The sequence below is a fragment of the Pan troglodytes genome, chromosome 18, assembly GCF_028858775.2.
Source record: "Pan troglodytes isolate AG18354 chromosome 18, NHGRI_mPanTro3-v2.0_pri, whole genome shotgun sequence".
NCBI classification, from domain to species: domain Eukaryota; kingdom Metazoa; phylum Chordata; class Mammalia; order Primates; family Hominidae; genus Pan; species Pan troglodytes.
The window spans coordinates 72,868,730-72,886,023 of record NC_072416.2 but is presented as its reverse complement, the minus strand read 5'-3'; the positions used below and the strand labels follow the sequence as shown (position 1 = coordinate 72,886,023).

At 48.5% G+C, this 17,294-nt stretch overlaps 1 protein-coding gene across 2 annotated transcripts in view; it reads left to right on the top strand.

Annotated features, from left to right (window-relative positions):
• The first annotated feature begins 3,681 nt into the window (after positions 1 to 3,681).
• Positions 3,682 to 17,294, top strand: part of FA2H (fatty acid 2-hydroxylase) — a 61,827-nt gene continuing 48,214 nt past the window's right edge. Inside the window, exon 1 of one of the 2 annotated variants that reach the window (XM_016930168.3) lies at positions 3,682 to 4,017. In XM_016930168.3, coding sequence (XP_016785657.1) covers positions 3,748 to 4,017 — 270 coding nt within the window. In that variant the 5' untranslated portion in view covers positions 3,682 to 3,747. The remainder of the gene's footprint in view (positions 4,018 to 17,294) is intronic. The other variant, XM_016930169.4, reaches the window with a different exon arrangement.

Genomic DNA, 17,294 nt, shown 5'->3' with positions numbered 1-17,294 from the left:
CATTTGATTACAAATCATGAGTTCAAGTGGGATCCCCTGTGGCTGAGCAAGTAAAGCTGGGTGTGGCTTTTCTGCTTTTTGTTTTCTGTTTAAGAGATGGAGCTCACTCTGTTGCCCAGGCTGGAGTGCAGTGGTGCAGTCATAGGATACTGCAGCCTCAAACTCCTGGACTCAAGAGATCCTTTGGCCTCGGCCTCCCCAGTAGCTGGGACGATAGGCCTGCATCACTACAACTGGCTAATTTTTTAAATTATTTATTTATCCAATTGTTTTTGAGATGGAGCCTCGCTCTGTCACGCAGGCTGGAGTGCAGTGGTGCAATCTCCACTCACTGCAACATCTGACGCCTGGGTTCAAGCGATTCTCCAGCCTCAGTCTTCTAAGTAGCTGGGACTACAGGGGCATGCCACTGCGCCCGACTAATTTTCTTGTATTTTTAGTAGAGATGGGGTTTCACCATGTTCGCCAGGCTGGTCTCAAACTCCTGACCTCAGGGGATCTGCCTGCCTTGGCCTCCCAAAGTGCTAGGATTACAGGTGTGAGCCACCGCACCTGGCCTCAATTTTTTTTTTTTTTTTTTTTTTTTTTTTGAGACAGAGTTTCGCTCTTGTTGCCCAGGCTGGAGTGCAATGGCACAATCTCACTGCAACCTCTGCCTCCTGGGTTCAAATGATTCTCCTGCCTCAGCCTTCCTGAGTAGCTAAGATTACAGGCAGGCACCACCATGCCTGGCTAATTTTTTATTTTTAGTAGAGACAGAGTTTCTCCATGTTGGTCAGGCTGGTCTCAAACTCCCGACCTCAGGTGATATGCCCACTTCGGCCTCCCAAAGTGCTGGGACTACAGGCATGAGCCACCGCGCCCGGCCTGGCCTCAATTAAAAAAATTTTTTTTTTTGTAGAGACGAGGTATTGCTTTGTTGCCCAGGCTGGTCTTGAACTCCTGGGCTCAAGCGATCCTCCTGCCTTGGCCTCCCAAAGGTTTGGGATTACAGGCATGAGCCACCATGTCCAACCAAGTTTTTCCTGTTCTAAACAAAACTGTGATGAACAAATTCAGTCCTCCTTTCCACACAGCATCACCCCCAGCCTTTACTCCTGTAGGCCCCTACTTCCCCTTCTGTAATGGAGACAGTGTTCTCTGTTCTCCCCTCAGGTCCTTCCCCAGGGCCCAGGATTAGAGTGAGGGAGTGAGGCACTAACCCTGAGTGCAAAATTTACAGGCATGCCAAAAAACAAACAAAAAAAAGTAACCAAGATAAATAATATTTTAATGCAGTATTGTAAAACTTCAAAATTAATGCAAAAAAATCCATGATGGACAAAATATCAAAATTTTAAATAAAAACAGGAGCTAACCCTGCACTTTCACATCCCTGTCTCATGAATCCCTGGCCCCGGTTCCCATAAAACTTTATTTACAAAAACAGGTGGCCAATGCCCCCTAACCCCACCCCTCACCCCTGTCTTTTGACAATGTGATTTTTTAAAACATTCTTAAATATTTTGTATTGTGGTAAAATATACATAATATAAATTTACCATTCCAACCATTTTCAGTGTACAGTTCAGTGGCATTAAGAACATTCACATTGTGCAACAAAATAATTTTTTTTTTGAGACAGAGTCTCTCTTTCTTGCCAGGCTGGAGTGTGGTGGGGCGTTCTCGGCTCACTGCAACCTCCAACTCCCAGATTCAAGCGATTCCCCTGCCTCAGCCTCCCAAGTAGCTAGGACTACAGATGCGTGCCTCCACAGCCAGCTAATTTTTGTATGTTTAGTAGAGATGGGGTTTCACCATGTTGGCCAAGATGGTCTCGATCTCTTGACCTCGTGATTCGCCCACCTCGGCCTCCCAAAGTGCTGGGATTACAGGCATGAGTCACCGCACCCAGCCAACAATATAATTTTTTTAAATATTACGTTCAGGTATTAGATATAGTGATGACTGAGTTTTGGGGTGCCCCATTAAATTTTGCCCTCGAACATTATTAAAAAGTCAAGAAACAGTAGATGTCTGCGTGGATGTAGTGAAAGGGGGATGCTTATGCTATGCACTGCTGGTGGGAATATAAATTAGTACAACTTGTTTGGAAAACAGTACAGAGATTCTTTAACAAACTAAAAGTACACTTTGGGGCTGGGCGCGGTGGCTCACGCCTGTAATCCCAGCATTTTGGGAGGCTGCGGCGGGCGGATCACTTGAGGCCAGGAGTTCGAGACCAACCTGGCCAACATGGTGAAACCCCGTCTCTACTAAAAATACAAAAAAATTAGCCGGGCGTGGTGGCACGCGCCTATAGTCATAGCTACTCTGGAGGTTGAGGCAGGAGAATCGCTTGAACCCGGGAGGCGGAGGTAGCAGTGAGCTGAGATCGTGCCACTGCACTTCAGCCTGGGCAACAGAGTGAGACTCTGTCTCAAAAAAAAAAAAAAAAAAAGTGCACTATGGGAGGCCATGGCAGGCAAATCGCTTGAGCCCAGGAGTTTGAGACCATCCTGGGCAGCATGGTGAAACCTCGTCTCTACAAAAAATACAAAAATTAGCCAGGCGTAGTGGTGCATGCCTGTAGTGCCAGCTACTTGGGAGGCTGAGGTAAGAGGATTGCTTGAGCCCGGGAGGTCGAGGCTGCAGTGAACCAAGATCGCACCACTACTCTCCAGCCTGGGTGACAGAGTGAGACCTTGTCACGGGAAGGGAAGGGAAAGGAAGGGAAGGGGAGGGGAGGGGAGGGGAGAAAAAGTAGATTCACCATTCGGTCCAGCAATCCCACCACTGGGTATCTACCCAAAGGAAGAGTCATTATATGAAAAAGACACTTGCAAACGAATGTTTGTTTTCTGCAGCCCAATTCACAATCGAAAAGATATGGAACCAACTTAAATAACCATCAACCAATGAGTGGATAAAGAAAATGTAGTTGATATACACCATAGAATACTACTCAGCCATAAAAAGGAACGAAATGAAGTCTTTTGCAGCAACTTGCGTGGAGCTGGAGGCCATTATTCTAAGTGAAAGTGATTCAGGAATGGAAAACCAAACACTGTATGTTCTCACTCATAAGTAGGAACTAAGCTATGAGGACGCAAAGGCATACAAAGTGATATAATGGACAATAGGGAGAATGGGAGGGGGTGTAACACACACACACACAAAACCCTACACATTGGGTATAATGTACACTACTCGGGGGACAGGTGGACTAAAATCTCAGGACTTACCACTATACAATTCCTCCATGTAACCAAAAACCACTGGTACCCCAAAAGCTACTGAAATTTTAAAAACAAACAAATATTTGCACCCGAGGCGAGCACCTCATTCGCCTCTCGCTCTCTCGGGCACCTCCTGGAGCCAGAGGGTCCCATGCGGCCAGCTCCTCCCTGGAAGCAGTTGAAGTTATTCCAGCAGCGATCAGGCCACCGAGGATGTCCGCCCAGACAACCACCCGCGACGGGGAGACTCGCTCCGCCTGTGTCCGCCCACCCTCCTCCCGCGCGGGACACACCTGGCGGGCGCGGCACTCCCTGTCCGGGGCCACCTGGCGCGCAGCTCCCGGCGCCGGGCCCGCCCCTCGCGGCTCTGCCGGGGCTCCCGGCCGACCAATGGGAGCGCGGTATGCAAATGAGCAGGTGCGGTGGCGGCCCGCCCGGAACGGCCCCGGGGCTCCCGGGATGTTAGAGGCGCTCAGGGTGGCAGCAGAGCAGACGCCGGGCTGCGCGCTGGGAGCTGCGGTCTCCGGCCATGGCCCCCGCTCCGCCCCCCGCCGCCTCCTTCTCGCCCTCCGAGGTCCAGCGGCGCCTGGCGGCCGGCGCGTGCTGGGTCCGCCGCGGGGCCCGCCTCTACGACCTCTCCAGCTTCGTGCGGCACCACCCGGGGGGCGAGCAGCTGCTGCGGGCCAGGGCGGGCCAGGACATCAGCGCCGACCTGGACGGGCCGCCGCACAGGCACTCGGCCAACGCGCGCCGCTGGTTGGAGCAGTACTACGTGGGAGAGCTCCGCGGGGAGCAGCAGGTACAGCCGGGCCGGGGCCCCCTACCCCAACCCAGGCCTCCCTCAGCCTTCCACTCCCGGGCGAGCCCCGTTCACCTGCCCTCTAGCAGGACCCAAGGTGACAGCCTCTGCCCTCCCTTCCCTCGCTTTCCCTCTCTTCTCTCCAGGCAACAGGTCACTGTCGTCCCCTCCAACCCCTCCTTCCTCTCTCCAGGAACTTGCTCTTCCTTTCCACCCTTACCGCCTGGCCCGCCTCCGTGCCAGCTCTCCCATTTCCCCAGCACCCCTCCTTCCAGCGTGTTCCTTCTGCAGCCCCTGCCCTCCGACAACCTGGATTCCCGTTTCTGTCCCCAGCCCCCCATACGCCTCGGCTTTCCTTCCTCTTCACTTATCGGCCTCTCCCTCTTTGCAACCACTCTCCGTTTCTGTTTGGATAATGGGCTCAACCTGTTCCCACCTCCCCATCCCACCTAACTTCTGCTTCAAAGAGGCACAGATCCGTAACTCTTCTCACTAGCTTGGGTTTCCTGGTGCCGCCCTGGCCTTGCCTGGGCCATGTCTGGGGTGGACTGTGTCCTCCAACCTCTCAGACCTTCCCTTATATTCTTGTCCTACACGCTGGCTTGGGACTCCAAAAGAGTGAAATGAAAGGCATGAGCCAGTTTTGCCAAGGAAAAGGGACCGGCACTTTGGACCAGACTGTGTGCTGAGCTGCACGCTGCTGTGCAGTACCAGCTCCCGATGGTATTTAAGTCCTTAACTCAACCTGGGGCAGGTTTTGTTATTCCCATTTCAGGATATGGAATCTGAGGCTCAGGGAGGCTCTGATTAATGCGCCTAAGGTCAAATAGCTAAATAGTGGGAAAGCCACATGTATCTGATTCCAAAATCAATGCTGGCTCCATCCCAACAATCTTCGGGTGGAGGAGACAGACCTAGGCCACAGGATTCCAGGTAGGCTCAAGCCAGGGGCAAGGCGACCCTCTGGATGTTCCCCAGGCCTGGCTCTGGGACTGGTATGGGGCCATCATGCTTAGATATACAGTAGTTCCCCCTTGTCCAAGGGGATACATTTCAAGACCCTCGGTGGATCCTTAAAACCACAGATAGTACCGAATCCTATATATGCTATGTTTTTTCCCATATATGCATATCTATGATAAAGTTAAATTTATAAATTAAGAGCAATAGGAAGAGATTAACAACAACAATAATAAAATAGAATAGTTATAACAATATACTGTAATAAGAGCTATTTGTATGTGGTCCCTTTCTCTCAAAACATCTTATAGTACTGTACTCACTCTTCTTGTGATGATGTAAGATGATAACATGAGGCCAGGCACGGTGGCTGACATCTGTAATCCTAGCACTTTGGGAGGCCGAGGTAAGAGGATCGCTCGAGCCCAGGAGTTCAAGACCAGCCTGGGCAACATAGGGAGACCTTGTGTCTACAAAAAATACCAAAATTAGCCGGGTGTGTTGGTATGTGGCTATAATTCTAGCTACTTGGGAGGCTAAGGTGGGAGGATCACCTGAGAGGTGGAGGCTGCAGTGAGCCATGATCATGCCACTGCACTCCAGCCTGAGCAACAGAGTGAGAGCTCACCTCAAAAAAAAAAAAGGTAATAAGATGCCTACATGATGGGTTGGAGTGAGATGAATGACAGGTGTGGTGATGTGGCATTGGCTACTATTGAAAACTAATTTAAAACTTATAAATTATTTCTGGAATTTTCCATTTAATTATATTTTTGGACCCAGGTTGACCGTGGGTTACTGAAACCATGGAAAGTGAAACCGTGGATAAGGGGGACTCCTGAAAACCAACAATTGTCCCCTGCTTCTAACTCTTGCTTTCAAGATGAGCCCAGCAACTACTCTTAGATCTTTGGTTGAAAGGACTTAGCACCCACTGTTTCAGGTGGCTTTTCATTGGGTCATCCTGCCTAATTTCTCCATCATTTATTCAGTCATGGAACTGGTTCCTTAATGGGTTGACAGCACTGTGCTGGGTGTGGGGAGATATCAATGAACAAAACCAATTCGGTTCCTGTCTTCATGGAGCTAATGGGATAATGGGGAAGGAGAGGGAACACACAGATCACATGATAGTTGCTTAATTAATGGGTATCAGAGTACGGATCTAGAGGGGAGGAGCATAGAGAGCCTTCTTGAGAAAGCGACATTGACACTGAGAGCTGATTGATAGGCTGGGCTTAGCCAGGTGACATGTAGCAGGAAGAATATTTCGGGCAAAGGGGACAGCATGTGTGAAGGCTCTGGCAGGAAGAGCTTGACATAGTAAAAGACTGCAAATAAAACCAACGTGGCCAGAGGCTGATGGGCAAGGACAGGGATGTGAGGGGAGGCCAAAAGTCGGCCGGGGCCACATCACACGGGGCTTCATAGGCTGTGGTCAGGATTTGGGACTTGACTCTAACAAAAATGGGAAGCCAGGTGAGCCCGGGAGGTGGACGTTGCAGTGAGCCAAGATCGCGCCACTGCACTTCAGCCTGGGCAATAGAGCAAGACTCCATCTTAAAAAAAAAAAAAAAGGAAGCCAGGGAAGAGGTTCAGGCAGGGTTCATGGTCAGATTTGCATCTTTAGAAGAGGACGCTGGCTGCAGTTTCAAGGAGGAACAGAGACAGCCTAAGTGGGTGTGAGGAGATCAGGCAGGATGCTGCTGCATGGCTGCCACTGCAGTGGCTGTGACCATGGGGAGAAGGGGGATGAATTTGGGAGTCTCTAGACCATATGCTGGGACTCAGCATTCTGTGGTGAGGGCCCAGTTTAATCTGAGAGGTTGGTGTTTGGTGTCGGGTCATGCTGAAGGGTTTAGAAGAAGATATAAGAAAAACTGAGTGCAGGAGGCCGGGCATGGTGGCTCATACCTGTAATCCCAGGAATTTGGGAGGGTAAGGCGGGTGGATCACTTGAGGTCAGGGGTTTGAGACCAGCCTGGCCAACATGGTGAAACGCTGTCTCTACTAAAAATACAAAAAGTTAGCCGGGTGTGGTTGTGCACTGGGTGTGGTGGTGCCCTCCCAGCTGCTTGGGAGGCTGAGGCAGGCGGATCACTTGAGGTCAGGAGTTGGAGATCAGCCTGGGCAACACGGTAAAATCTTATCTCTGCTAAAAATACAATAATTAGCTGGGTGTGGTGGTGCATGCCTGTAATCCCAGCTGCTCGGGAGGCTGAGGTAGGAGAATCATTTGAACCCAGGAGGCAGAAGTTGCAGTGAGCTGAGATCGCACCACTGCATTCCAGTCTGGGCGACAGGTGAGATTTTGTCACAAAAAAAATAGAAAAGAAAAAAGAAAAGAAAAGAAAAACTAAGTGCAGGAAATAAGAGAGGTTGAGACTGACAGGTTTGCGGTGGCTCATGGGCCGGCCCTGTGTTGTCACCGTATCCTCTAGAAAGGAGCGTTAGGGTGTGGCTCATCCTCCCAACACCATCCTGAGTATGCTTACAGCCACCCCTGGCCAGCTGCCCTGGATGGCCCCACCTCCCAGCTCTGCTAACCACCTAGCACCGTGGTTTGCCTTGTCTGATGCTTAGAGAGGGACCCAGGGACCCAGTCTCACATGTGCTTCTGATCTGTATGCTCATCTGTTGCCTAAGAGCCCGAGGGCGGGCCATGCTGCAGACATCCTTACTTCTGGGCCCCAACCTGAGCATGTGGAACAAAACTCAAAACAATGCATCTGCAGACGCATAGCCCAAACTTGACAATGATCACACTAGCCCAGCCCTCCACTGGGCTGCCAGCTTCTGCCTTCAGAGTTCTAACCTAAGAACTAGTACAGGGTTGTCTTTAAATTGAGAGAGAGGAAGGCTGGGCACAGTGGCTCATGCTTATAATTCCAGCACTTTGGGAGGCCAAGGTGGGTGGATCACTTGAGCCCAGGAGTTCGAGACCAGCCTGGGCAACATGGTGAAACTCTGTCTCTACAAAAAATTAGCTGGGTGTGGTGGCTCGTGCCTGCAGTCCCAGCTACTCAGGAGGCTGAGGTGAGAGGATCAATGGAGCCCAGGAGGTGGAAGTTGCAGTGAGCCAGATCACACCACTGTACTCTCCAGCCTGGGTGACAGAGCAAGACCCTGTCTCAAAAACAAACAAACAAACAAACAAACAAAAAACTTGTGGGAGAGGTTGTCAAAGGAGAAATCTGGGGGTGGGATATCCTTTCAAAGAGATGCCTGGATGGAGACAATTTCTGTTCTTCTCCCTAGCTAAGCCCTTCTAGCAAGCCCCAAGCTGCCTTTTGCACTTCCCTCCTCTCCTGCTGGACCAGGGATGCTGACACCCTTGTGGTTAGAGCCCCCTGTCTCTGGAGGAGCAGGAGGCTTTTGCTGGGGAAGGGGAGTGCCATGAACCAGCTCTGTTGTTTGGGGCTCGTTTCTGAATGGTACCCCTCCTAGGGCCCTGTCCTGCTGGTTTAGCCCTTGGATGGGAGCATCCTGGCCCTTCCCCCAGGGAGAAGGCCTGGACCCATTTGTTCCCCCTGCACCCCACTTTGCTGCACCCTCTGTATGTACACACATTCACACTCACACGAAGGCACATTCACAAAACAAGTCCAACTTGTTTGAGCCAACATGCTGTCTGCCACGGCCTTGGACATGGTGAAGCCAAGCTGCCCACCTTGAGCAAGTGACAGAGCCGTGGCTGAGCAGGGAAGGAGCTCAGGGCAGTGGGGTCAAGAGCCTCACCCCAAGCTCAGGCGAGAGCAGTGCTCTCCCAGCTGCAGCCACGTGTTAGCAGAGTATGAAGTCCACTTATTGAGCTGCGACCGGCATTTTTCACAAAAGAAATAGACAAGGAAAGGACTTCAGGTCTAAACCTCCTTCCCAGGCTATATTACTGTGTTTCCCAGACTCTGGGCATCCATGAATCACCACTCCAGGTTTTTTTCCCCCCAGTTTGGTGTACTATGCTCTGGTTACTCTTCAGATTGTGTAAGTCTTTCGCCTTTTACCAATTTGGTGTACCACTTGAACTGTCATAATGTAATATTTATCTTTAAATTGAGCCACTTTATTTTTCCATGTACTCATGCTTGGCGATAATAACAGTAAAATCAAAGCTTTTACGTGCATTTTAAAGGGAATGGGGGCCAGGCACGGTGGCTCATGCCTGTAATCCCAGCACTTTGGGAGGCTGAGGTGGGCAGGTCACTAGAGCCCAGGAGTTTGAGACCAGCCTGGGCAACATGGTGAAAAACTATCTCTACAAGAAAAAATTACAAAAATTAGCCAGGCATGGTGGCATGCACCTGTGGTCCCAGCTACTTGGGAGGCTGAGGTGGGAGGATCACCTGAGCCTGGGAAGTTGAGCCTGCAATAAGCTGTGATCATGCCACTGCACTGCAGCCTGAGTGATAGAGGAGACCCCGTCTCAATAAATAAATAAAGTGAATATGGAACTGGGGTTTTTCCTGAGCCCCAAGCCTGCCACCCAGAGGGATGATAACTGCTAGAGGGTGGCTCATACTCCCCCATGCCCCACCAATCCTGGAGAGGTCCTACCGTGGGCAGATATCTGACTATGCCAGCTGACCATGCCCTCTGCTTGAGAAGACTTTAGGGAGAAGGCAAGCCTGACTCCTCAGCCACTAGTGTTGGGGTAACCTTGATGTGTGAAGGTCTCGATGCCATGTTTTAATCCCACAGGGTTTGTCTGTCTCAGCATGGCTGAGAAGTCCACAGATTCAGCCACACATGGGTCTGTAAGACTTTGGGCTCTGGCCATTCAGAGCTTCAGGGCTTGAATAATTAAATGGGGAGGGACAATAAGGAGGAGATTTAAGTGCGGAAAGACTTGGAGTTTCCACCCTACCCAGGACCGGGAACATCTTGAGCTCAGCCTATCTTGGAAAGCCGGTCTGATAAAAACTGATGCTTGGGGAATTTGCTGAACTGCCACCACCTTCTGAGCAGAGTAGAGCCAAGAAGTCGACTTACTGAAGGGGTTGAGATCGCTTGGCCTCTAAGGGGGCATCCCAGGGGAGCCTGCCTGAGCAATCAGCAGTCACTGCCCTCTACCACCTGCAGGGGCTTCTACACTCTGGCCTGCTGTGGTGCCAGGCGAGTCTCACCTGGAGGACGAAGCTAGGGCCAGCTGGTGGGGCATCCAGGGCCCAGGTCACTACAGTTCCATGGCCACCCCAGGGTCAGCACAAGCTCCAGGAGTGCTCTCTGGTGTCACCCCACAATTCAGTGAATAAAGAGGCTTTGAGACCCCGAATTGGGAAGAGGGTCAAAAATTAGGATTCTCTGGAGGAAATAAAAAGAAACAAACAGGACTCCTAGAAATACATGAGAGTAATTGTCTTTGGAAGTATTCCCGGGAAATAACCCAGACTGATGCTTCGGCAACAGCATTCATCATCTTCGCTTATTTTTTTTCTTATGACACATGCTCCTCATTGGTCTGTATGTAGTCTTCATTTATTTAGACAGGTGATAAGCATCCCATGCGCTCTGAAACCCACCACACCACGGAAACAGCCCTTGCTGGCGTTACCAGGACCTTCGCCTTCCTCCACCTGGTGGTCAGTGCTCACCTTACCTTGCATGGCCTGGCAGCAACTGGTGACACCATTGATCACCCTTCCTCCCCTCCAGTACACTTTCTTCACCTGGCTGCCAGATGCCATACCCTTTTAGTTTTCCACCTGAATTCATTTTTGATTGCTTCTCTAGCAAATTATCACAAACTCGGTGGCTTAAAGCAACACACATTTACTTTCTTACAGTTCCAAAGTAAAAAATGAATCTGCAGGGAAGCATTCCTTCTGGATGCTCTAGGGGAGATTCTTTTTTCCTGCCTTTTCCAGCTACTGGAGGCTGCCTGCATTCCTTGGCTCTTGGCCCAGCCAGCAATCTCATCATGCCAGCCTCTGCCTCTGTTGCTGCGTCTCCTCCTACGACTGATGCTCCTACATCCATCTTCCACTTAGAAGTACACTCGGGGTCACACTGGACCCACCTAGATGATCCAGGATAATCTCCTCATCTCAAGATCTTTCACTTAATGACATCTGCAGAGTCCCTTTTGAAAAGTCAGGTAGCATATTCACAGATTGTGCCTCACACACCACCCAGACCCCGGTCGTGACTTCTCAGTCTCCATTGTTAGTTCCTCTCACTTCTCATTTCCCAGAAAAGTGCACAAAGCTTAAACATACAGCTCAGTGATTTTTTTTTAATGAGTCTCCCTCTGTCACCAGGCTAGAGTGCAATGGCACAATCTCGGCTCACTGCAACCTCCGCCTCCCAGGTTCAAGCAATTCTCCTGCCTCGGCCTCCCAAGTAGCTGGGATTACAGGCACACACCACCACGCCCAGCTAATTTTTGTATTTTTAGTAGAGACGGGGTTTCACTATGTTGGCCAGGATGATCTTGATCTCTTAACCTCGCGATTTGCCTGCCTCGGCCTCCCAAAGTGTTGGGATTACAGGCGTGAGACACCATGCCCGGCCATTTTTTTTTTTTTTTAACCTAGGTAAACATCTCTGTTGCCACCACCCAGATCAAGACCTAGAACTCTTCCAGCACCTAGCACAGGCTCCTGCCTCCTCCCAGGCAACAGCGCCTCCCAGAGGCAGCCACTGTTCTAATCTCTATCACCATAGGATAGTTTTGTGAATCCCTCATGTTTATATGGGCATCATGCACTCTGTTGATGGCTGCTTTCACTCAGTATTATGTCTGGGGTATTATTGATGTTTTTCTTACTCTTCACAGTAACCGTTTCCATTGGCTACTCTGTCCTAGAGAATCCATAGGCAGAGGGAGAAAATGGGGAGTAACTGGAGCAAGAAGAGCCAATGGCTTGGACCACCTGTTGATCTTCAGGAGCCCCCCCACTTAGTCTTCCTTCTGGAACATTCCCCCCACTTCTGCCCTAGTTTGGCTAGAGCCTCGCTACACTCACTATTGTCGCAGTCTCTTGGGCAGGTCTTCCTCTGTTCCCCATTGTCTCTGAACCTTTCTGAAGAGAACTTGATCATGTTATGGCAGGGCTCCTAAGTATTCAATGGCTCCCTATTGCCATATCCCTTAAGTCCAGCTTGAATCCTCTTTCTTCCACAGAGATTCTCCTTACCTCCTCACCTATATCTGCTTTTTTCCCCTTCGCTCAGACTCTCATAGCTCTTTACCTGAACCTATCTTACAGCATTCATAACTTTTTTTTTTTTATTGAGACAGAGTCTTGCTGTGTTCCCCAGGCCACAGGCTGGAGTGCAGTGGCACGATCTCAGCTCACTGTAACCTCTGCCTCCCAGGTTCAAGCGATTCTCCTGCCTCAGCAACCCGAGTAGCTGGGATTACAGGTGCCCACCACTATGCCCGGCTAATTTTTGTATTTTTAGTAGAGACAGGGTTTCACCATGTTTGCCAGGCTGATCTTGAACTCCTGACCTCACCTGCCTCGGCCTCCCAAAGTGCTGGGATCACAGGTGTGAGCCACCACACCCAGCAGATAACATTCTTTCTTATTTAACATATTTCCACTGTGGCTCTTGTCTTCCCTATTATTTTGTCTACTAATCTGTAAACTCCCCAAGGACTGGACTTGTCTAGTTCATCTGGATTTCTCTAGCACACACAGGCACACTGGTACATACCAATAGGTACTAATAAATATTTGAATGCTCTGGGTATGGGCTCATACCTGTAATCCCAGCACTTTGGGAGGCCAAGGCAGAAAGAGAGCTTGAGACCAGGAGTTCAAGGCCAGCCTGGGCAGCATAGTGAGACCCTAGGTCTACAAAAAAATTTTCCAACATAGCCAGGCATGGTCATGTGTCTGTAGTCCCAGCTATTTGGGAGATTGCTTGAGCCCAGGAGGTCAAGGCTGCAGTGAGCCGTGATTGCACCATTTGTACTCCAGTCTGGGCAGCAGAGTGAGACCCTGTCTCAAAAAAATGAATGAATGAATAAATAAATGTTTGAATAAGTGGATGAATGAGTTGCTTGGAAAACTGAGGTATGTGCATAATTGAAAAGGAAATATTAGCATATGCAAGATACTTTAAGAATGAAACATAGCCGGGCATGGTGGCTCATGCCTGTAATCCCAGCACTTTGGGAGGCCAAGGCAGGCGGATTACCTGAGGTCAGGAGTCTGAGACCAGCCTGGTCAACATGGTGAAACCTCGTCTCTACTTAAAAATACAAAAATTAGCCAGGTGTGGTGGTGCATGCCTATAATCCCAGCTACTTGGGAGGCTGAGGCAGGAGAGTCGCTTGAACCCAGGAGGCGGAGGTTGCAGTGAGCCAAGATCGCGCCATTGCACTCCAGCCTGGGGGACAAGAGCGAGACTTTGTATCAAAAAAAAAAAAAAAGATTAAGAAAAATCTCTTTTCTGTGTCTTGTTAGTTAAAGGGTTGGGAGTTGATGGAAAGGATGGAGAACCATCAAGCAAGTCACTCATTTCTGCCTTTGTCCTCGGTTCTTTGCAGCCGGAGAGAGTTAGCAAAACCTCTCCCTTAGCAGGCTCTTACAGTCTACCCGTCCCATGAGTCTCCTTCAGGGGTTAGAAGTGAAGTTAACCATAGAAAATCTCAATCGAGACCCACATTGCTCTCAGGGTTAAGACCCCCCCAGTCCTCATGTAGCTATAAGTACCTGGGTGACACTCATAGGTATGTCCCAGGTTGCCTGGGTTTCTAGTCCTGTTTACTCTTTCTGGTGTCTTTTCATGCAAAATTCTCTAAAGCACATAGACTCAGAACAGTGGTTCTCAGTCTTCTCTAATTGCTCCTATTCTTTTTTTTTTTTTTTTAAACTTCTAAGTTCAGCAATACATGTGCAGGTTTGTTAAATAGGTAAACTCATGTCATGGGGGTTTGTAGTACAGATTATTTTGTCACCCAGGTGTTAAGCCTAGTACCCATTAGTTATGTTTCCTGCTCCTCTCCCTCCTCCTATCCTGCACCCTCGGGTGGAGGCCTCAGGTATCTGTTGTTTCCATCTTTGTGTCCATAAGTTCTCATCATTTAGCTCCCACTTATAAGTGAGAACATGTGGTATTTGGTTTCTGTTCCTGCCTTAGTTTGCTAAGGATAATGGCTTCCAGCTCCATCCATATTCCCTCAAGGGACATGATCTCATTCTTTTTTATGGCTGCATAGTATTCCATGGTGTATATGTACCATATTTTCTTTATCCAGTCTACCATTGATGGGTGTTTGGGTTGATTTCATGTCTTTGCTGTTGTGAACAGTGCTGCAATGAACATACATGTACATGTGTCTTTGTGATGGAATGATTTATATTCCTCTGGGTATATACCCAGTAACTGGATTGCTGTGTCACATGGTATTGTAAGGTGGGCAGAAGACTCTAATGACCACTTTCCCCACCTGCTCTTTCTCTCTGATGGAAAAAGAGCTCAGCCACAACAACAAAATTCGAGAACAACAAACTCGATGCTAGCAACACTCATAAAGCTTATAACTGAGACATATGAACTTCCAACTCAGTACTTTATATTGTGAAACACTGCCCCCAAAACACTATTATCCAAATAACTTCAGTTTCTTACCTTGATGGTATATTGCAAAGTATTTAAATAGCAATACCAGGCAAGCAAATTTGAAGGTGGTGGGATTTGCTTTAACATATTTGAAGTCTGATGCATAGAAAGTATTTTTAAAATCCTGTTACAGTAAAACTAGTAGCCACCAATTTCCTTCATGAAAATATGTCATTATATACTTAGAGTGAACCATGCAACCTGCAACAAACTTGCTTGAAAATTACCTAAGTAAATCAGTTGTAATTTCTCCTTTAAGAGGGGGAGTAGAATTCTAGTTCTCTATGTTCTCTTGTGCCCAGTAGGACCTTTCCAGTGTTGCTTAGCTTTGAATGATGTTCAGATTACCTAATGAGAAATGGAATCAGAGTTTTTAGGGATCTCTAGAAATGGCTGGTTTTAGTTTATAAATTCCAGGCCGGGCACGGTGGCGCACGCCTGTAATCCCAGCACTTTGGGAAGCTGAGGAAGGCGGATCGCTTGAGGCCAGGAGTTCAAGAACAGCCTGGCCAACGTGGTGAGACCTCGTCTCTACTAAAAATACAAAAACTAGCCGGGTGTGGTGGTGCATGCCTGTAATCCCAGCTACTCAGAAGGCTGAGATACGAGAATCGCTTGAACCTGGGAGGCTGAGGTTGCAGTGAGTGGAAATCACGCCACTGCACTCCAGCCTGGGTTACAGAATGAGACTCTGTCTCAAAAAAAACAAAAAAAATTCCAAACGTTAATAACTCATAATAACCCACTTAGGTACTTGTACATAGCCCCTAGTCTTAGGTAATAACAGAAATCTATGAAATGGCATCATTTACTCACAAAGATCAAAGAAAGACCTCAAATTTTAAAGTCAGTTTGATCAAGGCCTACACTTTGAGACTCTGCTGTGGAGGAATAAGGAGCACCTCGCTGGACTGAATAAATCCAGCTTCCATGATCCTGTGTTGCCCCCAAACAGGGAAAAGGACAGATCAGCTTGGTTTCATGGTTGCTTTCTCTTGTGCCAGGCAAGGTCTTCTGGAAACAACCATAATGACTTCTGCTGGTTGGAGACAAAGTGCAATAAAAAATTCAGTTGTTCCTTAGACCCAAGTAGAAGAGTCCTTGAATCCTAATAAAAGGCCACTTTTTAAAGTTATTCTACTCTAGGCCAGGCGCAGTGGCTCATGCCTGTAATCCCAGAACTTTGGGAGGCTGAGGTGGGTGGATCACAAGGTCAGGAGTTCAAGACCAGCCTGACCAACATGGTGAAACCCCATCTCTACTAAAAATGCAAAAATTAGCTGGGTGTGATGGCATGCACCTGTAGTCCCAGTTAATCGGGAGGCTGAAGCAGGAAAATTGCTTGAACCAGGGAGGCGGAGGTTGCAGTGAGCCAAGATCGTGCCACTGCACTCCAGCCTAGGTGACAGAGTGAGACTCCATCTTGAAAAAAAGTTACTCTATTCTAAATGAAGACCAAAATTTCATAGCCATAGGACAAGGGGTTGGGAGAGGAAAATTGATTATCTTTAAAAAAGAAACTGAAAAGGACTTAAAGATCGCAGTGTTGCACTGATTTTTAATTGAGCAAATAATGAGTCAAGTCGTGTTGGTTTTGTGCACATGTGTGGTTTTTCCAACAAAATTGTATGGGCCGGGCACGGTGGCTCACGCCTGTAATCCCAACACTTTGGGAGGCCGAGGCGGGTGGATCACGAGGTCAGGAGATCGAGACCACCCTGGCTAATACGGTGAAACCCCGTCTCTACTAAAAATCCAAAAAAATTAGCCAGACTTGATGGTGGGCACCTGCAGTCCCAGCTACTCAGGAGGCTGAGGCAGGAGAATCACTTGAACCTGGGAGGTGGAGGTTGCAGTGAGCCGAGATCATGCCACTGCACTCCAGCCTGGGTGACAGAGTGAGACCCTGTCTCAAAAAAAAAAAATTGTGTGGAAGCACAATGTGACATGCCATAGACTCCAATTTGAACATTCACAGCTTACTCCTAAATAAGTCATCTTATTAACAAGTGTATTTAAGGGCTAAGGGTCTCTCTTCATCCTTTAACAGGTCTGTCTCTTTTGAAAGGCTTCTTCCTGCATTCATTGCCCCTTTTTCAATACTGGCCTCCTTATTTGGCAATGGAGTTGTGAGTCAAACAGTTCTCCACTGCTTTCAGTGACTTCATGAAGTTTTCTATTTTTTTTCTGCATGGATGTTTATCTTACTTTGCATTTTGATACATTGCATATTGTTGGATGATAGCACCCTCTAACCATCAAAGAGAGAACACTTTGCCTAGATGGGCAGGGCAAAGTTGGGGTAGGAGGTGGTCAGTATTTGAGCAAGGGCCAAATTTATTAAACAACTGACTCATAAATATCTACATGATTTTTGCTGTCTTTTGCAACTTGAATCTTCAGGAACGCAGATAAAGAACAGTTGGATAACGGTGATCCCTGTAGAGCTAATAGTAACACACCTTAAGTGTATACAGTGATCTACGTTTTTCTTTCTTTCTTTCTTTCTTTTTTTTTTTTTTTTTTTGAGACAGAGTCTTGCTCTGTTGCCTAGGCTGGAGTGCAGTGGCATGATCTCAGGTCACTACAACCTCTGCCTCCCTGATCCAAGCGATTCTCCAGTCTCAGCCTCCCGAGTAGCTGGGATTACAGGTGTATGCCGCCACGGCCGGCTAATTTTTGTATTTTTAGTAGAGACAGGGTTTCACCACGTTGGCCAGGCTGGTCTCGAACTCCTGACCTCA